Source organism: Pelobates fuscus, chromosome 4, assembly GCF_036172605.1.
Source record: "Pelobates fuscus isolate aPelFus1 chromosome 4, aPelFus1.pri, whole genome shotgun sequence".
NCBI classification, from domain to species: domain Eukaryota; kingdom Metazoa; phylum Chordata; class Amphibia; order Anura; family Pelobatidae; genus Pelobates; species Pelobates fuscus.
In genome coordinates this window covers 336,034,415-336,062,294 of record NC_086320.1, presented here as the reverse complement: position 1 = coordinate 336,062,294, position 27,880 = coordinate 336,034,415, and the positions used below count along the sequence as shown (strand labels likewise).

The following is a 27,880-nucleotide window of genomic DNA, read 5'->3' as shown; positions in this document are numbered from 1 at the left end:
CTATAAAGCAGACTGCAGAAGGATATCCGAAATTCAAGCCTACGAGAGGAGAACATTTCTGCTAACCGTAGTAAGTATATTGTACAGTGCGGAGATTGTATTTTTTTCTATTCATTGGTATAATAGAAAGAAAAAACAGATTTCACAGTGACTTAAGGATTTTTAAAAAATACTATAGATATTTATTTTTTATACTTATTAGTTCTGTTTTTTTTATTTTTTATTTCTAAAGTAGGAAACTAAGTCATTACGTATTCATCAGACATACATTTAACTTGCTTAATGAATAGATAGTATCAATTGTTTTTTAAATATTGATACTAGAATAATTGGTGATGTGTACTATGTGCAACACATTAAACTTACAGAATTGTAAGTTATTAGTTTTAACTTACACACCTGTCCATTTATTTGATTTACACTATGTTTAACCAATTGTTTGTTTCTTTTAATATATGTACTGAGGATATCCATATAATGTTCATATAAAATATATTTTTCTACTCAAGTAAATTCAGTGTGTTGCACAATTTACAAGGTTGTGTTATATTTTAATACCAATTATTTTTCAATTTGAGTGATTAAAGTGCATATATATATATAACATGGGGGGGGGGGGTGGCTGCCCTCACCTGAACATGCATAAATGGGGGTGCTGCTGGGGGCCAACTTATACAATACACAAGATCCAGCGCACTCACCTATCCACTAAACAGCAACTTGTTGAAAGATTTTATTTGTTTTTTTAAAAACACCTAATCTAGGCAAAAATGATGGGGGTTTAGTTACATTATATGATCATACATTGCATAAGCCTGCCTCATCCCGGGCCCTATTTAGCTTTGTACTGCAGAGAGCCCCAGATGGAATTTTTTCCCCAAGTAAGTGGGTTAATCTCATAAGAGCAGACATTAGGCTGTTAGAGCAGGACCTGCCAAAGATGGGGTACATTGACGTTGTGGCAGGCTTATGCAATGTATGATCATATAATGTAACTAAACCCCCATTATTTGTGCCAATCTTTCAACATTGAAGTTGCTGTTTAGTGGATAGGTGAGTGTGCTGGATCTTGTGTAATATATATATATATATATAAATATATATATATATACATATTCATGTATTGTATTAGATAGTGTTTGTTTAGCAAGTCCACGTGTTTTAAGAGCTGCTGTTTTATATTTATTTTTTATTGTATGTGGGCATAGTCACCTATAAATTTTTGGATTATATTAGCATCAATATTGTCGCCTAACTTTGAAGAACAATCTTAAAACATTCAGCAAAATCACATATCCTTATATTTATTTTTTTTGTCTCCTTTTGTTTAAAGAAGGCTTCCTGTTATCTTTGGAGAGAAAATTCTAAAAGTCTGAGACATGAATCTTGCTGTGGTGTGTGTAGTGTTCTTTTTGGCTGTGACACAAACGTTGTCTGAGGAGATGGAATATAATGAAGACCGGTACTGGCCTGAAAGCAATCTACACCAGGTGAGTCTACAATGTTTTAATGCATCACTATACCACTTATCTGGTTGTTGACTCATTGTCGTTGCAACACTAAAATAGTATTGTTTGTGATTTAAAACCCTTTTGGAATATATTGCAATGTTTGCACATTTTGTGCATGTTTTTTTTTTTTTTTTTTTTTTTGTTTCTTTTAAACCTATGTGAATATTTATTCTTCAGAATCCTATAAAGACCAAATGTTACACTCTGGTGTAATCCCAGTCTGGTCACTGTATGGAATTAAGGAAGAAAGGTACTCTTTTCCATATCATACAGTCTCTCTATTTATTTTTTTTAGAAGTCATGTAACTGGAAACCCACTTAGTCTCTAAAGTAAACTTAGCAGGTCGATTTTTATGGATGAGGACATTGTGCACACTAGAGGATTTTTTTTTACCTGCAATAGCAGCCGTTAATGTCATTTGCAATGCACGTGATGATGTTATTGTATTTACTGTATGTGGAGACCATGTGGGACTTGGCCAAGACAATCAGGGGAAAAAAAGACAAAAAAATGAACTGGGTAGAAGAGAACAGAAGGACAGTTACCTTAGTTTGTACAATGCTCCAAAGTTCCTTATTGCGGTCATGTGTGACTACTTAGACAGTGGCTGCAGAAAATTAGAAGTTCTACTTATGTGGACACAAACCATAGCAATGCCAATACTGATATTCCGAGGAGAAAGTACCCTAGACATCATAGGTCTAAACAAAAAAGCAGGAAGAATGACTCCTTTGATTGCATACTTTGTTTGTAGTTTTAGTAGCATTGACCATTTATCGTAAAAAAAAAAAAAAATGTAAAAAAAATCCAGGTGACATAATGTTAATGTATGATTGGTTTTACGTTTTAGAAAAAAAAACCTCATTCATCCAGTAACCTTTTGGGGTTTGTTGACAGCCTCTTACATGCAGTAATATAGCAATAATGAGGACTTAATTACTAGGAAGAATGGACTCAAGAATAAGTAATTGCCAGATATCATCAAGTAAGTAGGTGGAGAAGGGGGTGGTAGAACAGAAAATATATTATGAATAAATTATCCTTATGTTTATTTCATATTGCACTACTCGTTGCCTACAATGAATATGCATGAACTAAGCTCATTATTTATACCAGCCTTATATACTGAGAAATATCACAATGCTATAGAGAAATGAGAAAAAAAAAGACAATTTAGATCCAGTACTTGAAATATTCAGAAAAACTGCTACGAAATACAAGTGTCTCTCAAGTAATTACTGTCAATTTCATTGCATTAAGTATCCAAATGCTGTAACTGCAAGTACTAAATTTTAATTTACATTTTAGCAAAAAGAGGGGGAGGGGGATTAATCTTGACTTTCACGCGGTATTTGGTCTTAGTGATTTTTTACCTTGCAATAACGGAATATTAACACTGGTTGTGATAGATTGCAGACAGTGCACATTTTTAAAGCTCGCACTTAATTCAATTAAATTGACGAAAGCAGTCAATAAAATTTTTCCCATTTTCCTTTTCCTTTTTTGAATAACACATTAATCTGGCAATCAGAGGGCAAAATGCTTCAACATCACAGGGATGTGAACAGATTGTTGTTGCTTTCTTTAATATACAAAACACATAGCAACCATTCTGACGTATAGAGTTGTTGAAAAAGGGGATCATGTTAGAATCATGTTAAAAAATACAGCAAGTATAAATATGTATTTTTATACGTATAAAACCACAAAATACAGCAAGTATAAATATGTATTTTTATACGTATGAAACCACAAAATACACAACAAAATACACAACAAAGGGCAACACCAGAGAAGAAAAATAACGGGATAAATATATTACAATTACCCATTTCTTCACTAAAATGTAGTTATAAAAAGACTCCTGCAAATCTTAATAAACCATAGAATAAAAACCAAATAAAAAAAAAAAAAAAATCAAATATAGTGTAATACAGTACTTAATTTAAATTACTGTGGATTTGTGGTATATTGCACTCACAAACAAAAATTGATTGAAGGCAAATAGATTCAATTGGGGGAACAAACAGAAACTTATTTTGCGGAAGTCCAAATCATGCATCAAATGAATATGCCCATCCACTGCGCAAGTCGTTTGTTTCTCTAATTAGAATTTAGGAGTTCAGGTGATCACCTGATTGGATTTAAGACTCAACTTCAGACAAATTATGGATCGTAACAAAACGAATCTCCAAGTCTACAAACTAACTCTATGTTTTACACACAGTGGATTCACACCCATGCAATATTGGTTAAATGACACATATTTGGTATTTCACATTAGTAATATAAATAGAACCCAAGGAAGAGGTATTACCAGTAATTGGCTTGCTTGTGATAACACCAATAAATATGATGCTAAATAGTACAAGGAGAAATAGCTCCCACTCTTTCTGGGCTATAACACCCGTCATCACTATCCGGTTCTTGTTGTAGAGCGAATTAGCTAGTGACCATTCTATGGGACTTTACTAACCACTGCTAAGATCTATAGTGATAACAGAATGCAGACTATGAATTCTCAAACAGACTACGCCCTTCCAATGGTTCCAGTTCCTTATGCCTGACCCAAAAATATTGCAGACATTTTATTGATCAAGAAAGTATACGTGCATACATTGCAACAACAATATGGGAACATGGACCGAGCAATGATGATTAATATGCAAAAATGTAATACTGTTAGCAGGGCTTAAATTTCAAGTCCTATTAGCCAAACCTTAAACGTTACTTGAACTGCAAGCCTGAACGACTCATGGCACACTCACCAGGGTGCATTTCTACTCACCAGAATACGTTTTCACTCTCAAAGGCTACTGGTGAGTGTAAAGGTTGAGCCCTGGTGTTATGAAGGAGGTAAATGTATAATTGCATGAATTTGATGATATACTTTGATCTGTGTTTTTGCTTGGGATTTTGCTAAACGCACACCATGATGATATGGTATTGAAAACATATAACTAGAACGTATATATATATATATGGTAGGTGATCTTTAATAAATACAAATAAAGCTTTCTGAATTTGCTTTGTTCTGTCCCTTCCCTCATTAAAGCAAAGTTTTAAGGTATTGCTGTGATTGATATCTTGTATTAAATAATAGCTTTTGTGTTTTGCACTTACAAATGCATTGCAGGGTCACACGGTTCATGGCAGTAGGCATTTAAGTGCTGGGTTTGCTTTCATCTTTCATTTATTCATCTATTGTTATTTTTTGTTTCATGTGGAATTGCTGTGGGTGTGAATCCATTGTGTCTCTGTAAGAGCATTCATTTTTTTATGTCACGAATATGAGCATGAAAGTGTACAATGTTGCTCCTCTCTCATTTGAATCTAAGGGTCATTTCCCGATTGCCAGGGATCAACAGAATAAGTAATGCATGACATGTGAATATCAGTAGATTTTATGCTTTTCAACTACTTTACTGTTGTTTAGAGGTGCCCACAATAATCCATTTACTAATATCATATCAAGTGACATGAGGGGCACAGCAGTATAGAAAATGGTATAGTGTTCAATACACCATAATTTGTTCTTGCAAATAATCATGTACAATAATAATAATAATAATTATTATTATTATTATTATTATTATTATATTGGTATTATATAGCTCCAACAAATTCAGTAGAGCTTTGTAGAATGTCATTATAAACTATAGTATCAAGCATTCTGTCCACTTGGCATAGATTAAACCCAATTCATCCAAAGACCATTAGTGCTGCTCCAACAAAGTTTTAATTTCAAAATGTTTTATCATCGTGAATTGTTCAGATTCTGCAAATATAGGGATCATAAACAATACATATTAAGTTAGCCAAATAGAAAATGTTGCCTTATTGACATAGATCGTATTTTTCGTTAAAAGGAATATCACACAAAAGTAAAAAAAGAAAAAAAAATGCTCTCTTTTGCTAATCATTCCTAATAAAACAGGGTAGACCATATATTCAGCTCCAAAGAACCAATGAGGCTTCAATCCAGTCAATATTAAATAGAAAATACATTTTAGTTTGTAGTAACGATAATGGAGGGGTCAATCCAGCGATGTTATGAACATTTACGTGCTGCAGCCGGGATTATGTGGACTAACTTTGGAACATGGCTTGATATGTCTGCTTATATCCCCGATGTAGCTAGTGGTGGAGAAATATGAAACGATCTTCATAGCATGTAGTCTCTAAATCTACAGAATGCCTGAATCCTTATACAACCCTAGAAATCGTGGTAAAGGTCTGTTCCATCGGCACCACACTTCGGAAAATTAGCCGGGTCTCTTTTCTGAAAAGAATAGTGGGCATTGAATCAATGCATCTCTATGTGGAAAGTCAAGTGTACGTCAGTGCGGTACTGGCCCGGGAAGCATCTCTAGTGTCCGTCCGAGGTGACTACCACTGGAGGTGTCTCTAAGGAGCAATATAAACACTGCCATTTCTCTGAAGAGGAAGTGTTTACATGAAAATGCTTTCAGGGACATTTTCACCAGAATAACTACATTGTTCACCAGAACAACTACATTAAACTGTAGTTGTTCTGGTGACTATAATATCTTTTTAATTGTCTTCACTTCAATATTTATCAGTTCCATTTATGTTTTGTGGCCCTCCACTTGGCCATAGACGTGTTGTTTACAGACAACGGTTCACCAACTTTGAACAGATTTGAGCAGCTGAGATGTTAAAAATGTAGAATTTTATGAGCTCAAATTATCTTGTTTTAACCAATTTGCCCTAAAAGAGCCAAAGATACCCTTATTATATGGCAAATAATCTTTATATAGCAGATAATCTTTATTTATTTATAAAGGGTACTACATTTTAATTGTCTTTATTAGAATACAGACTATCCACGAGGGTGACTTGGGACCTTGCTATACATCTCTAGACTGTTTGGTACACTGCACAGAGTTCCAATCTACTTCAAATGTGACTGGACAAATATAAAGAAATATAAGGAAAAAAAAAACAAATCTACTATTTAGCATACACTTAGCTAAATATTTAATGGTTCAAATCAACTATTTCTATTTTTTTTGACATGTGTTTGAAACTATGTAGATAATAATATGGAGTAAGCTTATGATGTCTGAGTATTATATTTAAAGGATATTATGGCACTAGAAAAAGTGCAGAGGTGAAATACAAAATTAATAAAGGGTATGGACGATTTTAGTTTTGAAGAAAGGTTAACAATTTTAATATGCTTAGTTAGAAAAACATTATACAATTATATTTGCAACCAATACAAACCATTATCTGGAAATCTATTCATAAACAGGACTATGCATAGGACACGAAGTCACCCATTTAGACTAAAATAAACTAAATTAAAGGTTAAGGAAAGGATTTTTTTAAAAGTAAGAAAAATAAGGATGTGACATTCTCTGCCTGAAGAGTTGGTTTCATCAGTCTCTACAGATGTTTAAATAGCAACTGGATGAATACTTGTAAAAAAAAAAAAAAAACCTAATATTCAGTAATACAACTTTTAATAGGTTGAGTCCAAAAGGAATATTTTCCTAGTTTATTGCAAAATTGGAAAGTGTTTTAAGCAGAGGTTTGTTTTCCCCTTTTTTTTTGCATCAAAGGCTGAACTTGATGGACACAAGTATCTTTTCAACCTATGTAACTTTGTATCTCGAATAGATTTATTGTTAACTGGAAAAAATTATATACTTGCATACCTATTTGAAGGGCACATCTTGAGACTTGACAACTATCAAGTTGTGTATTTTCGCAAGCTTTCAAACTTCTGAAAAGATCAAAGAAAGTTTTTTTCTTTTTTTTTCTTAATATACTTTTAAAACCGTATGAATGAAGATGAACTACTTTTAGAAATGCTATTGAAAAAAACGATATCATATGGCTTGGATGATAAAATGTACTAATGATCTCAGGTCAATCCATCTGACAGGTTAATACATTTCGTTCAAATCAATACATTTAGCTCTAGTTTGGTTGCATAACTTTGACATTGGTGCTTGCAGAGCCTTGACCAGCGATAGAGATAAATTACAAGTCAATTTAACATAGACAATGATAAATAAAGAACTCTTGAGTCAATATGTGATTAGTCTAAAAGTGACAAGAGCACAATGAGCCATTCCAACATATAATTGTTATCAAAGAGAATAAAATGAGAAAAGATGGTGTTTGGAAGTGACAGCGTGAAACAAAAGCAATGCGTTTAGGTTTAGCGCGGTTACTTTTACTCTACAATGATAACTTATCAAATTCAGACACCTTATTTCAACTAGTAAATAGTGTATTTTATTTCAAATGTGAAGAGCTATTAAGTACAGATCACGGTACTAAAATTATTCTCATTACAATAACGCTATTGTACATCCATCCATCTATCTATTCTGAATTACAATAGCCTAGGCTTGTCTTTGATAAAGACGTCACGCTTAAAACATTTCTAATGAGATCTTCCTATAGGAAGTGGTAATATTTGGACTTAAATTATTTCTTATTTCTTAAAGGGGTACTTTACACACCATAGTCACTACAGTTTGTTGTAGTAGTTATGATACTAGGAGTCTACAGGACCATTTTTGTGTCAAACTGTTTTCAAGCAGTTTGACACAAACTGTGGTCTGGTCCTGACAAAACTGATTGTCTGAAAGGCTCAGCGAATCAACTGAATTTCAGAATTGAGAGTTCTAAAACAGAGGTGGAAGATAGAGGCTGGAAGGTGATGAGAAACAAATGAGAGGAACCAGGCTATGGGATGCTAGTGTGATCCATGGTTTGTGTCAAGCTGCTAAAAATAATTTTTCAAAGAACTGAAGAATGGTGTCAGCAAACTTCTAGCACTATAACCATAACCATAAAGTATAGTGGTTATGGTGCTTAGCTTGCCCCTTTACCAAAGGTGCTTATTTTTATTTTTGGGGGTTTTACAATTCTTTATTTGCGAGAGGCAGGTAAATACAACAATGCCTGTATCGCCACAACAGCATCATCAGGCTCAATATTTATGGTCAAGATAACAATACAATGGCATGTTGGGTTACAACTAGTATTTTACATAGGAATTACAATTCAAGACACGCGCTGTAGCTTGAAAAATCTGTTGGTACTACGTTTCCATACATAGCTTAACTGCTGGTTCTGGAGCATAGAGCAAAACAGTGGCCATAGGTGACAATGTAACCCCTCGAGTGTTAGGCTTTTGAGTGTCAATCAATGCTGGTATCAGTGAATGGGATAGCACAGAGCGCGTTGGATGGTAAATTGTGAGTGATGGGTCCCGGGTTGGGGAAGGCGACTTCTGGTCCTGCTGGAGGGTGTGTGCCTGTCTTGAAGTGTTGGGGTCAGGGCATGGGGATGAACTAAAAGGGGGGTGAGCCAAAAGGGGGTGGAGGTGGGGTGTGGCCCCTTGGTCCAATGCTAAAACTAGTATTGTGGGTTATCCTGCCGGTAGGGAGTGGGAGGGTGAGAGCTCTTCCCTCCGTATTCCCTACCTTTGGGGTCTTATGTATGTATCCCTCTGTTGGGGCGTGCCCGTTCCATAGGGCTGAGCTATTTATTGGTCATAAACCTGACCCAGGGTTCCCAAACGTCCTGGAATAGTGTCTGTTTGTGGGAGATGGAGGCATGTATTTCCTCCATGGTCCTGAGCGTGTCTACCTTAGCAATCCATTCCCTGATCGATGTTGCGGTAGGGTTTTTCCATTTAGCAGGGATAAGTAGGTTGGCTGCTAATATGAGATGGATGAGGAGGATTCTTTGTGGTTTAGGGAGGGGGCGTTGGAGTATCATGAACAGTAATGCTTGTGGGGTAGGTGGCACTTAAATCCCATTTATCATTTTGAGCAGTTTCACTATATTATTAAAATATTTCTGGATTATCTGGAAAAGCCACCAGGTTGGGAGCATTTCCAGCATACATCTTGTGAATTGGGGAAAGGGTATGTATTTTGGAGGGCGAATAATGCCATCTGGCGATTCTCCTATAATCACCTTCCTGAATAGTGGTACAGACTGAGGTGGTGTGTGTTTGGCAAAAGATAGTCTTCCACTGAGGTGCTGTGATTTGAGCACTAAGGTCTTTGGACCACGAGTATGTGAAGGGTGGTAGCGTGTTATTGTGGTCAGATCCGAGGAGTTTATAAAATGTCGAAAGCTGTTTGGTTTTGACATTGTTCGTCTTACAATGTATCTCAAAGTCTGAGAGAGTGCGTGAGCCCCATATAGTGTAGGGTCGTCTCGTATAAAGTGGACTACCTGCAGTAATTTGGCCTGGAATTTACAACATGGGAAATGTTTGTTACAATTATTGTTTTCTTTTTTTTAATCAATGTTGATGCATAAAAACACATCATTGATATGTGTTGCATGAGAACTACATCTGTCTAGAAAGCTTAAAGCAAACGAAAAACGTTTTTGAAAGAGCAAATCAGGTTATATCGATTAAGTATAATTTTGGCTGGCATGCCTAATAAAAACAAAAAAAACATATTTTTGTTGGAAAGTTGTTTTTGTAAATGTTGGTATGTTTAAATTATCATTCGCTGGATACTATAACGCTTGTTATTTTATGCAGCTCTCCACTAACGCAGAGATAACATTATTATGAAATGTTTTTATTGTTTTAGGCAGATCTTCAGACAGACATAGAAGACCCAGCACTTGAAAGATTTCTGTTGAGAATTGCAAGAAAGGCAAGACCAGGTCAAATCCTCGAACTAATTGCAAAACGAAGCAAAGGTAAAAAAAAAAAAAAAAACCTAAAAAATGATCTACGTAGAAGTAAACAAGTTAACACCTTAAAACTAGTTTAGCCGGTGACATTGGCACTTGTACTGGGTTTACAGTGGGTTGTGATATCACATTTTTAGCCGTAGTATGAAAACAAAGAGTTACAGGTTTAATTCCTGGCAGAGAATTCTGAATTTTCCTTTTCAAATTTCATTTATTTCAATTAACCCCTTAAAGACCAAATGTTACACTTTACAGCCATATAATCTGGATCTTAAACCTCATAGAGTGTATGTATTGTGTATTCAGTTTTGGGTTGAATATTAATAATGCATTGGGAAGGGGAGTGCTTGTTAACCTATCAAAACATCTGGCACAGTATATACCGGTAGCAGATCTGGGATTTAAAGGGCAACTATACCAGAAATCCCATGGAAATAAATGTGTTTAAGAATTCAAGGAGCTTCACTCCTGTTGATTGTGAGGATGTCACCGATCTTAGAACAGACAGCTCATTGCTAGTTAGCATGCTGAACGGAAAGCTCACAGCAAATAGCCCTGCTCGGGATCTTCTGTGTGTAATGCAGATTAAGAGAATGGGGAACTGAAATGGCATTTGGGAATAGTGCTCCCTTTGCATACTTTAAATAGAACTGAATAAGATTCAGACAAATGCATTAAACGTTTAAAATAGACATCTTTAAGCAGCAATGACATTTTCAACACTTTATGAAGCAAATATCAATTAAAGCAAACACATAGCAAACATGTACAAAAATAAACTTTAGTTCATTATAAATACATCTGTCGGTATCTATACAGAGATACAATGCTTACATAGATAAAAAAAAATATGCTGGATTGTGTTAATATAAAGTTCAGGTTAACAGAACTTTTGGATTTTAATTGTGATTTATTTTTTTCTTCACAGAATTTAAAAGGAATTCTCCAAAACGTATGTATTTTGCTAATTGAATTGATACTGTTGATACTTTGAATGTGATATTGCGCTTGGAAGAATGATATAGAACAGATAAGCATATTTTATGTAACTGAATAAAAATGGTATTCACTTACAAGAATTAAGATTCAGGTAACAGAAAAAAATGTGTTTTGTCCACATGAATACGTATCAGAGAGAGTAAACTTTGTACAGAGTAAACTTTGTAAATACATATATATCTGCAAACTTATATATATATATATACACTATAAGGACAAAAGTATTGGGACACACCTCTTAGTTATTAAATTCAGGTATTTCCATCAGTCCCATTGCTACAAGTGTATAAAATCAAGCACCTAGCCATGCAGTCTGCATTTACAAGCTCTGTGAATTCAAATGTGGTACTCTGACCTTTACAATAAGTCAGTTCGTGAAATGTATTCCCTGATATTCCACAGTCAATGTAAGTGGTATTACTGGAAAGTGGAAGTGTTTAGGAAGAGCCGCTACTCAGCCATGAAGTGAAAGATGTATAGTCACAGAGTCGCCAAAACTCTCCATGAATGGGCAAAAAATCCCACAGAAACACTCCAAAATCTTGTGAAAAGCCTTGTCAAAGTGTCAGAGTGGAAGCTGTTAGAGCTGCAAATGGGGCACCAACTACATATTAATGTTACAATGCAATGTCATAAAAGTTCCTCTTGGTGGGGGGCCGGGTCTGGCGGTCGACGGAGCAAGACACATGTCACAGAGGCTCCTAGAAAAACACACATAAAAATCCTCTAAAAACACAGTTAAGCGCAATATAGAAAGACCCTCGGCAACTTACCAACATGGAGATCTCTCCTTCTTAATTCCAGTAGCGACTCTCCGTGCAGGGGGCGCGAGAACACGGCTGGTACAGCTTTAGGCCTGCTCCTTAAGACGAGGCGGGAAGTGCGGACGATTCCTTGCTCTTCGATGGCACGGCTGCCTGAGGGTCGTTTCCCTCGATTCCCCCCCACCCCCACCAATTTAGCAATCAGCAACGCTCTGTGGACACACGGTAAAGTCTGCTGACCAAACAGCACTAGACATGGGCCCACCAAAAATGGCGGACGCCGTGAGTGCCCCAACTCACCATGGCGGAACAACATCACTCTTAAGCCGCCTGGATGCTATCTTTCATGCCTTCTGGCAGAAACTGTGTGCTAAGAGTAGCGGACCAATCCCACCAGCTCCACAGACAAGTCTCAGTTCACCTCGACAACATTAGCAAGGTATTCCCTCTGCTAATATCAGCACTGGTATTAGCAAATAAATTCTAAGTCAAAACAGCAGACAGCAATATGTTGCCGCCAACAACTGGCTGTTTTGCCGTGTTATGCTGAAAACCCTGCATTAGAATTACACTATGATCAGTACCGAGCAACTGGCAAAGCCCAGAACAATCAAAATGGCATGGAGGCATGCAGGGAGACCCTGTCAGAGTCTGTTTAGAACCTTGTGGTCTCCAACAGACAAGCTGCAAGCCCAGAATCAAGGTGGCTGAGCTCAATCCCTCAGCCGTGGAGATTTCAATTGGCTTAAAGAGCTGTATAAAAAAAGTCCGTACTGGTAAAATACAGCATGATGGAATGGTTCCATCAAGGGTTCTAAGCAGTTTCTTTGGGATCCTGGGTATGATTAATCAAACAATTTCACAGTTGGAGCAAAGCATTAGACTTACAGTTAAACAGCTTTTGAAAACTCTGCTTGAAAAAATTTAGAACTTATTGAGGCCCCACAAAGTAAGGCAAGCTGGCAACTTTCAGCTGATTAGCCAAAATTACAAGAACAATCTAAGCACAATAAACACTGCATCACACATTGCGACTCTGGTACTACTACTAATGCCAGAGTCTCTAGGTACTGCCATTTGTAACATATCCAAAGCTCAGCTGCTCTCTCGTCGCTGGGATAATGGAAGTTAGCAGAATATTATTAGCAGATTAAAACATGACTCATTCATGGTTGCAATAAAAAGGCACTTTGAAATGTTACATTAGCTTTAATACACCAGAGGTGGCTGGTGAAACTTAAATAAGTGTGGCGAAGCTCCCCTGTTCGATTTATTGGACTCTAACACTTCGCCTATGAGATGCCATGCTCTGGTCAAAACCAGCTTCATTTGCAGTCATCAATAAAGGGTATAACAGAAAATACAGATATAATAATGGCAGACATGTTTTTGACACACTTATCAGTATCCCTTAGAATGCCAATATTTGTGTTTATTGGGAAAAAAAAGTGGAGGTGCAACTATGGACCAGCCTCCTGCCATATACTATCTGTATCTCCTATTAGTTGAAACTTTATAATCCCCTTTAGGAACAGTGTATAGTGTCCCAAATTGCAAATAATCTAATTGTAATAATTGTGAAAAATAATGAGTAGAAAAATAATTGACCCAACAATAGAATTATCTACATTGCATATGCATACACAGGACTGTATTTAAGCTATCATATTTCATTTCAGGGCAAAACAGTAACTCCTTTGTTGGTTTGATGGGTAAGCGATCACTAAGTTCAGGTGAGTAGATATCATATTGAATACTATAACATGTTCTCAACTGTTCTCAATGGTCATTTTAGGTATACATTATAATTAAGTGTCTAATGGGACCTGGAGGAAATTCTATCTAACATACTGTCTAAAGGACACTGAGATAGCCTCTGCTAGAATGCCCCCCTCCATGGCCCATTAGCCCTCAATTGTAGTCTCTACTGGGGCCTGGAGGCGACTGTTTCCAGCAGGGACACTGAGATGGCCATGATGTAAAACAGAGAACATTTTAAAACAATTTGCTTTCCTGACAATTTAACCTGTATAGTGTCTGAAATATATGAAGTAACACTTCTACTACAATTTAAACCACCAAACAGGTTAAGGAAAGAGAGTAAATTCAATTATCAGAACCGAGGAGTAAATTATTTCACAAAGTTAGATGCAGTAGGAGTGTAGGATGTAAGTGAATAAAAGGCTTTGAAAGTAGCCTAGCTATAGTAAAGTAAAGGCCATGGAATGGGATGGGTGAAATATAGTGATGTCCCGAACGGTTCGCCAGCGAATAGTTCCTGGCGAACATAGCTTGTTTGCGTTTGCCACGGATGGCGAACATATGCGATGTTCGGTCCGCCCCCTATTCGTCATCATCGAGTAAACTTTGGCCCTGTACCTCACAGTCAGCAGACACGTTCCAGACAATCAGCAGCAGACCCTCCCTCCCAGACCCTCCCACCTCCTAGACAGCATACAATTTAGATTAATTCTGAAGCTGCATTCTTTTTTTTTTGTGTGTTTATTATACATTATCCTCCATAGCCAGTAACCTGTGTTTATTATACATTATCCCCCATAGCCAGTAACCTGTGTTTATTATACATTATCCTCCCATAGCCAGTAACCTGTGTTTATTATACATTATCCTCCCATAGCCAGTAACCTGTGTTTATTATACATTATCCTCCCATAGCCAGTAACCTGTGTTTATTATACATTATCCCCCCATAGCCAGTAACCTATGTTTATTATACATTATCCCCCCCCCCCGTAGCCAGTAACCTGTGCTTATTATACATTATCCTCCCATAGCCAGTAACCTGTGTTTATTATACATTATCCCCCATAGCCAGTAACCTGTGTTTATTATACATTATCCCCCATAGCCAGTAACCTGTGTTTATTATACATTATCCTCCCATAGCCAGTAACCTGTGTTTATTATACATTATCCCCCATAGCCAGTAACCTGTGTTTATTATACATTATCCTCCCATAGCCAGTAACCTGTGTTTATTATACATTATCCTCCCATAGCCAGTAACCTGTGTTTATTATACATTATCCTCCCATAGCCAGTAACCTGTGTTTATTATACATTATCCTCCCATAGCCAGTAACCTATGTTTATTATACATTATCCCCCCCCGTAGCCAGTAACCTGTGCTTATTATACATTATCCTCCCATAGCCAGTAACCTGTGTTTATTATACATTATCCCCCATAGCCAGTAACCTGTGTTTATTATACATTATCCTCCCTATAGCCAGTAACCTATGTTTATTATACATTATCCCCCCATAGTCAGTAACCTGTGTTTATTATACATTATCCTCCCATAGCCAGTAACCTGTGTTTATTATACATTATCCCTCCATAGCCAGTAACCTGTGTCCATTATACATATTCCCCCCATAGCCAGTAACCTGTGTTTATTATACACTATCACCCCCCCCCGTAGCCAGTAACCTGTGCTTATTATACATTATCCCTCCCATAGCCAGTAACCTGTGTTTATTATACATTATCCTCCCATAGCCAGTAACCTGTGTTTATTATACATTATCCTCCCATAGCCAGTAACCTGTGATTATTATACATTATCCCTCCATAGCCAGTAACCTGTGTCCATTATACATATTCCCCCATAGCCAGTAACCGGTGTCCATTATACATATTCCCCCATAGCCAGTAACCGGTGTTTATTATACATTATTCCCCCCCCCCCCCCCCGTAGCCAGTAACCTGTGCTTATTATACATTATCCCTCCCATAGCCAGTAACCTGTGTTTATTATACATTATCCCTCCCATAGCCAGTAACCTGTGTTTATTATACATTATCCCCCATAGTCATTTATCGTTGGACCTAGGCAGCATGATGTCTTAGGCCGGCCCAGAGAGTGAGTGAGTGAATAATATAATATATATGTTCAGAAACATATTAGTAATATATGTAAATTGGGTTCATGCAAAGAGGGTGAAAAGGTATTAAAGAAAAACACACTTATTGCATCAAATTTACAAAGCCAAACTTTTAAAAGCTCTTCTCATTTCTTTCTCGGGATGAGGAATATATCGGTTGTAGACTGAGGATTTCCATCTGCCCAATCTTTTAATAAAATGCACTGGAGTGTCAGTGTTGAAGGAGACCGAAGCTGCCCCTATTCTAAATGAAAGACCCGATACATGGATACAACTCAATCTTAGGAGTAGTGTTGGATGGCGAACATATGCGATGTTCGGTCCGCCCCCTATTCGTCATCATCGAGTAAACTTTGACCCTGTATCTCACAGTCAGCAGACACGTTCCAGCCAATCAGCAGCAGACCCTCCCTCCCAGATACTCCCACCTCCTAGACAGCATACAATTTAGATTAATTCTGAAGCTGCATTCTTTTTTTTTTGTGTGTTTATTATACATTATCCTCCATAGCCAGTAACCTGTGTTTATTATACATTATCCCCCATAGCCAGTAACCTGTGTTTATTATACATTATCCTCCCATAGCCAGTAACCTGTGTTTATTATACATTATCCTCCCATAGCCAGTAACCTGTGTTTATTATACATTATCCTCCCATAGCCAGTAACCTGTGTTTATTATACATTATCCCCCCATAGCCAGTAACCTATGTTTATTATACATTATCCCCCCCCCCGTAGCCAGTAACCTGTGCTTATTATACATTATCCTCCCATAGCCAGTAACCTGTGTTTATTATACATTATCCCCCATAGCCAGTAACCTGTGTTTATTATACATTATCCCCCATAGCCAGTAACCTGTGTTTATTATACATTATCCTCCCATAGCCAGTAACCTGTGTTTATTATACATTATCCCCCATAGCCAGTAACCTGTGTTTATTATACATTATCCTCCCATAGCCAGTAACCTGTGTTTATTATACATTATCCTCCCATAGCCAGTAACCTGTGTTTATTATACATTATCCTCCCATAGCCAGTAACCTGTGTTTATTATACATTATCCTCCCATAGCCAGTAACCTATGTTTATTATACATTATCCCCCCCCCGTAGCCAGTAACCTGTGCTTATTATACATTATCCTCCCATAGCCAGTAACCTGTGTTTATTATACATTATCCCCCATAGCCAGTAACCTGTGTTTATTATACATTATCCTCCCTATAGCCAGTAACCTATGTTTATTATACATTATCCCCCCATAGTCAGTAACCTGTGTTTATTATACATTATCCTCCCATAGCCAGTAACCTGTGTTTATTATACATTATCCCTCCATAGCCAGTAACCTGTGTTTATTATACACTATCCCCCCCCCCGTAGCCAGTAACCTGTGCTTATTATACATTATCCCTCCCATAGCCAGTAACCTGTGTTTATTATACATTATCCTCCCATAGCCAGTAACCTGTGTTTATTATACATTATCCTCCCATAGCCAGTAACCTGTGATTATTATACATTATCCCTCCATAGCCAGTAACCTGTGTCCATTATACATATTCCCCCATAGCCAGTAACCGGTGTCCATTATACATATTCCCCCATAGCCAGTAACCGGTGTTTATTATACATTATTCCCCCCCCCCCCCCCGTAGCCAGTAACCTGTGCTTATTATACATTATCCCTCCCATAGCCAGTAACCTGTGTTTATTATACATTATCCCTCCCATAGCCAGTAACCTGTGTTTATTATACATTATCCCCCATAGTCATTTATCGTTGGACCTAGGCAGCATGATGTCTTAGGCCGGCCCAGAGAGTGAGTGAGTGAATAATATAATATATATGTTCAGAAACATATTAGTAATATATGTAAATTGGGTTCATGCAAAGAGGGTGAAAAGGTATTAAAGAAAAACACACTTATTGCATCAAATTTACAAAGCCAAACTTTTAAAAGCTCTTCTCATTTCTTTCTCGGGATGAGGAATATATCGGTTGTAGACTGAGGATTTCCATCTGCCCAATCTTTTAATAAAATACACTGGAGTGTCAGTGTTGAAGGAGACCGAAGCTGCCCCTATTCTAAATGAAAGACCCGATACATGGATACAACTCAATCTTAGGAGTAGTGTTGGATGGCGAACATATGCGATGTTCGGTCCGCCCCCTATTCGTCATCATCGAGTAAACTTTGACCCTGTATCTCACAGTCAGCAGACACGTTCCAGCCAATCAGCAGCAGACCCTCCCTCCCAGATACTCCCACCTCCTAGACAGCATACAATTTAGATTAATTCTGAAGCTGCATTCTTTTTTTTTTGTGTGTTTATTATACATTATCCTCCATAGCCAGTAACCTGTGTTTATTATACATTATCCCCCATAGCCAGTAACCTGTGTTTATTATACATTATCCTCCCATAGCCAGTAACCTGTGTTTATTATACATTATCCTCCCATAGCCAGTAACCTGTGTTTATTATACATTATCCTCCCATAGCCAGTAACCTGTGTTTATTATACATTATCCTCCCATAGCCAGTAACCTGTGTTTATTATACATTATCCTCCCATAGCCAGTAACCTGTGTTTATTATACATTATCCTCCCATAGCCAGTAACCTGTGTTTATTATACATTATCCTCCCATAGCCAGTAACCTGTGTTTATTATACATTATCCTCCCATAGCCAGTAACCTATGTTTATTATACATTATCCCCCCCCGTAGCCAGTAACCTGTGCTTATTATACATTATCCTCCCATAGCCAGTAACCTGTGTTTATTATACATTATCCCCCATAGCCAGTAACCTGTGTTTATTATACATTATCCTCCCTATAGCCAGTAACCTATGTTTATTATACATTATCCCCCATAGTCATTTATCGTTGGACCTAGGCAGCATGATGTCTTAGGCCGGCCCAGAGAGTGAGTGAGTGAATAATATAATATATATGTTCAGAAACATATTAGTAATATATGTAAATTGGGTTCATGCAAAGAGGGTGAAAAGGTATTAAAGAAAAACACACATATTGCATCAAATTTACAAAGCCAAACTTTTAAAAGCTCTTCTCATTTCTTTCTTGGGATGAGGAATATATCGGTTGTAGACTGAGGATTTCCATCTGCCCAATCTTTTAATAAAATGCACTGGAGTGTCAGTGTTGAAGGAGACCGAAGCTGCCCCTATTCTAAATGAAAGACCCGATACATGGATACAACTCAATCTTAGGAGTAGTGTTCTGATGTAGAAGATGAATTTAGCCGTAGTCAGAGGGATTCAGTGAGAGTAGTGGTGAAATGTGTGTGGCATGACTGAGTGTGGGTAAGTAAGAGTCAAGTATTTTAACTGGGCACTAGTTCTAGGTGGGATAAAGTGGTATAGCGGATGGATGAGTAGTTTGGTTCGTTTTAGAGGTTTGTAGAGAAAGTATATAGTGATCATGATTTTTAGCGATATCCAATATTTTTAAGGTGGTCTCAAACAAACATAAAATTCTATATAAAATGTGTGGGAATATCGAATAGTTGTGTACAGTAAATCAGATAGGGCTCAGAATATCGAACCATCGATCGGTAACCTGGATGAAGTAGGGGGTCTATCTGTTTTATTAAATACGCGGTAATATGCTTTTAATGGGATAGGACGTTAGGAAAGGTGTGTGATGGGGATAAGTGGTTGTGGCTGTATTTACCTTATCCTGGGACCGACCTGGCTCCTAAGCTTGAGCCGCGCGTGGCTGGATCACTCCTGCCTCCACACGAGCCGCATGCGGCTTGATCTCCTCTTCTGACTTAGCCGCGTGCACTGACCGCAGTGATCGGTCACGTGGCCTGCCTGGCACTAGGAGCACGGCTCGAGTCACAAGCTCGCTCTTAAAGGGGCAGTGGGAGCAAAAAGTTGATTCAGGCTCCCATTGGCCCACGTCATTCCAGCACCCCCACACACGAACGTTTTGGGGGCACAATAGCTTAAAAAAACCAAACTTTTTTGACTGTAATATAATAGCAGTCAGTTTCCTTCACACGTGTGCGTTTCAGGGCCTGCCAGGGCACAGTGTCACACCAGTGCAACTTATATCTGGTGTAACAGTAGTGTACATTAAAAAAAAAGAAAACTAGAAATTTGACTGTGAAATAATAGCAGTCAGTTTCCTTCACACGTGTGCGTTTCAAGGCCTGCCAGGGCACAGGGTCACACCAGTGCAACTCATATCTGGTGTAACAGTAGTGTACATTAAAAAAAAAAAAAACTAGAAATTTTACTGTGAAATAATAGCAGTCAGTTTCCTTCACACATGTGCGTTTCAGGGCCTGCCAGGGCACAGTGTCAAACCAGTGCAACTCATATCTGGTATAACAGTAGTGTACATTTAAAAAAAAAATACAGGGGGCTTGTTGTCACCTTTCGGGGAACCTTGGTGTTGTACGTGGCTGGATGGAGGAAGAGACCTTCAATGACATCAATGAGGACAAGGAACGGGACATGGCTAGCTTGCTATCCAATCTTGTGCAAATGGGGAGTTTGCGGTTGTGCAAATGGACTCTTTGCATGGGCGTAGGAACCCAAAAAAATCTGGGGGGGATAGCATTTTTACTCGCCGGGTATATTCTTATTCCGTAAACTAGGAGTTGTTTATCCCATTGTACAGCGCTACGGAATTTGCAGTCGCTATATAAATGATTAAATAATAACAACATTAAAGGGTCACCACAGGGAAGGGGTTTTACTTACCCGGATACAGCGCCGGGCTCCTCCTGATTAGAACCACCCCTACCCTTCCCATGAATATTAGAACCACCCCTACCCCTTCCATGCACAAAAGAACTCCACCTACCCCTTCCACGCACATTAACTCCCTACCCCTTCCATGCATATTAGTACCCCCCTAACCCCTTCCATGCATATTAGAACCCACTCTACATCTTCCATTCATATTAGTACTCCCCTAACCCCTTCCAATAATTTTTCTACCTACCCCCTCCTCCCATCCATATTAGTAGCCCCCCTAAACCCTTCCAATTATTTTTCTACCTACCCCTCTCCCCTATCCTTATTAGTAGCCCCTCTAACCCTTTCCAATTATTTTTCTGCCATGTTAACTAACGCCAGTGCTGGAGTGCCTACATTAAAAGGCCTGCAGGGACAGGCTATAGACACCAGAACCACTACACTAAGCTGCAGTGCTTCTGGGGACTATAGTGTTTCTTTAATGTGAGGTAAATTAGAGATTAGTGCAACGAATAATATGCTAGATTGCCTACTTACAACCAGATGAGGATGATGATGGGCTCTAGCTGCAGTCTGGCTCCACTGGTCTGGTGTAGAACAGGCTCTCTGGAGGCTGTTTGTAACTGTGGTCACAAAAATCAATGTTCTGTGAGAACGGGAAGCAGCTCCATTTTTTGGGGGTCCTTTACACAGCTCAAGGTCTGGATCCCAGGGTCCACCTTCATGTTCCACCAATGAGTTTGTTCACAGGGGGTGGAGTGTGTAGGGGATGTCCTGATATGTGTGTAAGGAATGCATTGTGTGAATCTGTGTTTGTATGTGTAAGGGCTGCAAGGTGTGATTCTGTGTATGTACGGGATGCAGTGTGTGCGTCTGTAAGGGGTGCATTGAGTGTATGTACGGGGTGCATTGAGTGTGTAAGGTTGCATGATTGTGTGAGTGTGTGTGTGTGTGTGCACGGGGTGCATTGAGTGTGTGTAAGGATGAATTGTGTGTTTCTGTGTGTGTAAGGGTGGTATGATTGTGTGATTGTGTGTGTGTGTGTGTGTGTGTGTGTGGTGGATGTCAATCTCTCTCCCTCCCTTGTCACTCTTTCTCCCCCCCCCCTGCTTCTTTCTCCCCCCCCTCCCTCCCTGCTTCTTTCTCCCCCCCTCCCTCCCTGCTTCTTTCTCCCCCCCCCTCCCTCCCTGCTTCTTTCTCCCCCCCTCCCTCCCTGCTTCCTTCTCCCCCCCCTCCCTCCCTGCTTCCTTCTCCCCCCCCCTCCCTCCCTGCTTCCTTCTCCCCCCCTCCCTCCCTGCTTCCTTCTCCCCCCCTCCCTCCCTGCTTCCTTCTCCCCCCTCCCTCCCTGCTTCTTTCTCCCCCCCTCCCTCCCTGCTTCTTTCTCCCCCCCCTCCCTCCCTGCTTCTTTCTCCCCCCCCCTCCCTCCCTGCTTCTTTCTCCCCCCCTCCCTCCCTGCTTCTTTCTCCCCCCCCTCCCTCCCTGCTTCTTTCTCCCCCCCTCCCTCCCTGCTTCTTTCTCCCCCCCTCCCTGCTTCTTTCTCCCCCCCCTCCCTGCTTCTTTCTCCCCCCCTCCCTGCTTCTTTCTCCCCCCCTCCCTCCCTGCTTCTTTCTCCCCCCCTCCCTGCTTCTTTCTCCCCCCCCTCCCTGCTTCTTTCTCCCCCCCTCCCTGCTTCTTTCTCCCCCCCTCCCTGCTTCTTTCTCCCCCCCCTCCCTGCTTCTTTCTCCCCCCCTCCCTGCTTCTTTCTCCCCCCCTCCCTGCTTCTTTCTCCCCCCCCCTGCTTCTTTCTCCCCCCCCTCCCTGCTTCTTTCCCCCCTCCCTGCTTCTTTCCCCCCCTCCCTGCTTCTTTCTCCCCCCTCCCTGCTTCTTCCCCCCCCCTCCCTGTTTCTTTATTTCCCCACCCTCCCTCCCTGTTTCTTTATTTCCCCTCCCTCCCTGTTTCTTTATTCCCCCCCCCTCCCCCCCCTGTTTCTTTATTTCCCCTTCCTCCCTCCCTCCCTGTTTCTTTATTTCCCCTCCCTCCCTGTTTCTTTATTCCCCCCCTCCCCCCTCCCTCCCTGTTTCTTTATTCCCCCCCCTCCCTGTTTCTTTATTCCCCCCCCTCCCTGTTTCTTTATTCCCCCCCCCCTCCCTGTTTCTTTATTTCCCCTTCCTCCCTCCCTCCCTGTTTCTTTATTCCCCCCCCTCCCTCTTCCCCCCTTCCTGTTTCTTTCTCTCCCTCCCTCCCCTACCTATGATGTAGCGTGGCCGAGCGCTGTATAGTCCGCCGGTACAGGTAGCTTTTGTTTCCTGTACCCGGCGGACTAACAGGAAGTGCACACTCAGTGTGCACTTCCTGTTAGTCCGGCCGGGTACAGGAGACAGATGCTCCCTGTATCGGCGGACTATACAGCGCTCGGCTACGCTACAGTGAAGGAGTGACAGGAGGGAGCGCTGAGCGCTTCCCTCCTGTCAGCTCCTCTCTTCATGCTGCGCCCGGGCGGTGCGCTCTCATGGACGCACCAGCCCGGGCAAAGCTGCAGCCGCCTGAGGCTCTCTGCAGAGCGCTCGGGCGGCTGCAGCAGGGGGGGGGCGGCGGAGCTGGGGGGGATTTCCCCATACCTGTCCCCCCCGCATGATTTGCTGGGGGGGATGCGTCCCCCCCATCCCCCCCGGTTCCTACGCCCATGACTCTTTGCGGTGCGTTAAACGGGGAGTTTGGTCTGTCACTGTGAAGCGGGCATAACCCTTACACTACCTGATCGATACAACATCATACCTGATGTTTTAAAGCACGTTATTCCAAACAATTTAGGAATGTTAGGTGATTTATGCCCTTTATGGATTAAAACCAGACTCTGCATCAACTATGTAATTTTCCATGGGAGTTTTGCCATGGATCCTCCTCCGGCATGCCACAGTCCAGGTGTTAATCCCCTTGAAACAACTTTTCCATCACTATTGTGGCCAGAAAGAGTCCCTGTGGTTTTTAAAATTCGCCTGCCTATTGAAGTCTATGGCGGTTCGCCCGTTCGCGAACATTTGCGGAAGTTCGCGTACGCCGTTCGCGAATGGAAAATTTTATGTTCGCGACATCACTAGTGAAATATATAGAAGCAGAATGTGTTAGACCAATTCCAAACTTCTAACACATTCACCACTTTCTGAATAGTGCAAATGTAATATTCATGATAACAGTGGACTGCATGAGTGGTGGGTTAAAACTTAGGTTACATGTTAAATAGCAATGCGGAAGAAATACCAGTAGCAGCATTATATGAATCATGCTCAATGTGAAAAATCTTTAGTTTGACATAAAGCTATATTTTTGGAGTCCATGTGCTCCAACAGAGCTCATTAAGGACTAGAGTTGATCTCAAGACGCCCCCTGTAGGCCTAATTATTATTATCCTACCGTGGTTGCCTTTATCAAAATGGCAGCCAAAGAATTTATTTATTTTGCACATTTTCTGCTTTGTTTCACATTATGTAAACTGGTACAGAGGTCAAGGTATAAGACGGAAAAATATAGTGAGATTGCAAGTATGTTGTCCAGTGAGAGAGAACAGACCCCACAGCAGTGTAAGCAAGAAGTAATGGGGTTTAAACAGTTGTGATAAAAATAACAGTTAAAATGGATAAAGTTATGTTATGTTTTTTTTTTGGTAAACTGAGTTCTAATACTTCGATAATTATTGATATTCAAATAATAACTTATTCTTATATGTTTATTTTACAAACCATTAACATTTCACCATCTTCTTAGCACATTCACCTCCATTTCCCAAATATCATCTTTTTTTGGTATATTTCACCTTATTTGTAAGGTTTCGGCCTATCACTACAATCTGCTCAACACTGCTGCTAGAGCAAATTGTAAGGCATTTGTTGAGCAGTTCCAGATAGGAAGCTGTGCTAGTAGCATCTGTGGAATTGCACTTCAGAGGTCAACTGTACAAAAACTATTTAAACCGTGAAGGTAAGACATGGATGCTTCCTTAATGCATTGGCATCAAATATTTGGATTGACTGAGGAGCGACATCCATTACGTCATGTTTATACCTATTACTCCTAACAGTGAGAGGTTCAAAATTTGTATTCTCTTGTGTTTTTCTATCACTAAAACAATAACATAAAATAATAACATAGCACAATTGGTGCCAATAGTTATAAGCCATTTTTTAGCAAATATTTATATTTAAAAAAAAAAAATCGAAATTCCAATGTGCTTAATATGATATAATTTGCTTTACAATAAGTATACATTTTGACACAATTTACCATGATCATTAAGAGGTGGCAGAAGGAAACATTCAATAAACTGCATGTACAATTAATGTCATTAATTATATTTTAAGTAGGTAAACCGATTTGACCGGACAGCTTTCTTAAGGGCATGCGGTAAGATAATTAAAGGCAGACCTGTCAATTCTATCTCATTTGTGTATTATTGATCACTTAATCAATCAGCTGTTGACATGATCAATGTATTACACATTTAACGTTGTCAAAACAATCAATTACCCATTATGCAACACCAGAACCAGAGGAAAGCCTAACTACTCTGGTGCTGTGTCCAATAAAAGAAAAAATTAATTAAGCCCCTTTCTGCACTCAACCCACCTCAATATGTGTTTGCATCGCATGGTGGTGTCCTGGTTAATGAAAACTATTTAAATGTACCATATACAACACTGTGAAAAGATTCCCACATGTGCTCATCTTCTACCCATGGGTAATAACTTTCCAGGAACCAAAAAAAGATTTACGATCCTTAAAATTAGGAGATTTACACCCAGTGTGTCATAGCTCCAGGGCAATAGGATTGGTTGGCTAACTAAAGTTAAATTACGATCCCCCATTCATTTTCTTTTCTCGCTACCATCATCATGCATATTATGAAGAAAGGTTTTTGTAGGTAATAGGGGTCCTAGCAGTGTTTAGGTTTGTCTGGACTTGGGGGCATAGGATCAGGTGAACGTGTCTACTTATTTGTCTGTCAGTTATTACATACCACTATTATTGACAACTTAACAACATTTTAACAATTGATCATTGGCGTTCTTACTAACAGAAGGGCATTTAGAGTAAAGTAGAGTAAAGTAATATACATGACCTGCCTACGAGCTTACAATCTAATGGAAAATATGTCACAAATAGTGATGTCCCGAATGGTTCGGTCCCCTCCGGCATGCCACAGTCCAGGTGTTAGTCCCCTTGAAACAAATTTTCCATCACTATTGTGGCCAGAAAGAGTCCCTGTGGGTTTTAAAATTAGCATGCCTATTGAAGTCTATGGCGGTTCGCCCGGTTCGCCCGTTCTCGAACATTTGCGGAAGTTCGCGTTCGCCGTTCGCGAACGGAAAATGTTATGTTCGCGACATCACTACTAGTCACAAAAAGGAAGAAACACAATATGAGGAGTATCAACAAAAAAAAAACTTTTTATGTGTGGGCACTAAAAGAGTTATTGAAATTATAAGCTGATAATTTGTGACTTAATTCGGATTATGATGTTATGGTCTATGACTTAAGATGAGGCCAGGGTGATTAGGTGGAACACAAGGCAGTATGTTGTTCTTTGTGGGGGATGAGTCCATGTTTTACCAAGGACCACAGAGAGAATGCAGTTAAAGACATTGCACTTGGGCTCTGTAGTTAACTAATAACTGTTCTGCAATGTGTTAACCTGTTATTGTTTCTTTAAAACATGCGTAACTTAATATGATGTTTTTTGGCAATGTTTATATTGCAATGGAAAATCCATTCTTCAATGCCTTGTTATAAAAACAGGCTCTTTAGACTAGTCTTTGTATATGTCCGTTGTCTATTTAATAGAATAAAGCTTTTCTTACTCAGTCATGATCATGGATGTGTTTCTACATTTAAAAAAAAAAAATAGTTTAGCTATACTTGAGCGAGTGATGCTTAAAGTAATTTTAGAGAATGGATTTCGCATTCTGATAAGGCTTTAGTCTGACCAGCATCTATTGAAAATACGTTTTAAACAAGATATCAGAGTGCATTAACAAGACAAAAATTGCCTTGTCTTCTGGGATGGATTGAAGATGTACTTTGCAGCTGTAATGGTTTATTCAAGATCTCGGTGGAAAGGTTTTTAAAGGTTTGCTGAGCAATTTTGTTTCCTCATCTACTCTTTATGCCCTTGAAATGAACAAGATGATATTCCAGAAAAAAAAAGAATATTACACAGTATGAGATATGGAATGGTTCTGGAATTCTTGAAAGATTTTAATGGAGAATAATACAGATTTAAAAAATGTAACAGAGTGAATGGTATTTTAAATTAACTTTGCAGTACATGAGATTGTGATGAAATGAAGATACCGTAACCTGACCAATCGTGATTAAGTAACTAATCCAGAAACACATGATGGCTAACGGATGCAACCCTTTATCACTGATGAGTAAGGTTACTTGATATAATAGAATTAATGGAGCACTTGCAGATTATATATATATATAAAAAAAAATAGCTATTTCATCCAAAGTATTTTAATATATTTCAGTAGGTTTTGTCTTTGAACATAATAAGTTTATTGAAACATTTAAAACCATTCAAACACTTTCATTTTAGTTTAATTTGTTTTGCACTAACTGAGCAAATGTAAAAAAAAAATTATAAAAAGGCGTAGGATTTAAACAATTAAAGGGACACTTTAAGCACCATAGCCTCTACTGCATCCTGTAGTGGTTATGGTATCAGTAGTCCTCATTTTTGAATGGCTTGACTCCTACCTGGATCTTCTGGATGCTAGGAAAACGGTGTGCATGACTAACATTGTGAACAGATAGCAAACTGTGCCGGTTAAATGCACAGGCTAGGAGTTAAAGCAGCAAATTGTTATATTGTGGACTATTCATTGCACTGTCAGTTGTTATGAATGTCTAATAACTATTAATTCTTTTCCAGAATCTGAAGAAAGTGCCATGGACCTGGATTTCAACAGAAGACGTTAACAAATGTGTTCTATGTATTATCTATTTATTTAACTATGGCTTAAAGATGTAAAATAGACTGATTATGGTAATGAATGACTTATTTAATGATATTAGCTGCTATATAAATATATATTTAAAAATATAATTCTGTATATATACAGAATATATTCATATATATTCAAATAAAGGAATATTTACATCTGCTGTCATGTTGTGTTTAAAATGTGTGTGTTATATGTTTTATCATAACCTATAATTACGGCTTAAACTATAATATATGATAAATTGGATCTG

At 39.0% G+C, this 27,880-nt stretch overlaps 1 protein-coding gene across 1 annotated transcript; it reads left to right on the top strand.

Annotated features, from left to right (window-relative positions):
* On the top strand, positions 1-27,730 carry LOC134608110 (protachykinin-1-like). The gene is made up of 6 exons (XM_063450750.1): positions 1-70; positions 1,334-1,490; positions 10,116-10,227; positions 11,150-11,173; positions 13,664-13,717; positions 27,558-27,730. The coding sequence occupies exons 2-6, from the start codon at positions 1,380-1,382 to the stop codon at positions 27,602-27,604; spliced, it is 348 nt and encodes a 115-aa protein (XP_063306820.1). The 5' UTR covers positions 1-70; positions 1,334-1,379; the 3' UTR covers positions 27,605-27,730.
* The last annotated feature ends 150 nt before the right edge of the window (positions 27,731-27,880 follow it).

What these genes read in the sequence shown, in the direction of transcription:
- LOC134608110 (XM_063450750.1), top strand. Translation starts at nt 1,380, where the DNA reads ATGAATCTTGCTGTGGTGTGTGTAGTGTTCTTTTTGGCTGTGACACAA. An exon ending in CTGAAAGCAATCTACACCAG is followed by an intron (nt 1,491 to 10,115) that starts GTGAGTCTACAA and finishes TTATTGTTTTAG; the next exon opens with GCAGATCTTCAGACAGACAT. An exon ending in AATTGCAAAACGAAGCAAAG is followed by an intron (nt 10,228 to 11,149) that starts GTAAAAAAAAAA and finishes TTTTCTTCACAG; the next exon opens with AATTTAAAAGGAATTCTCCA.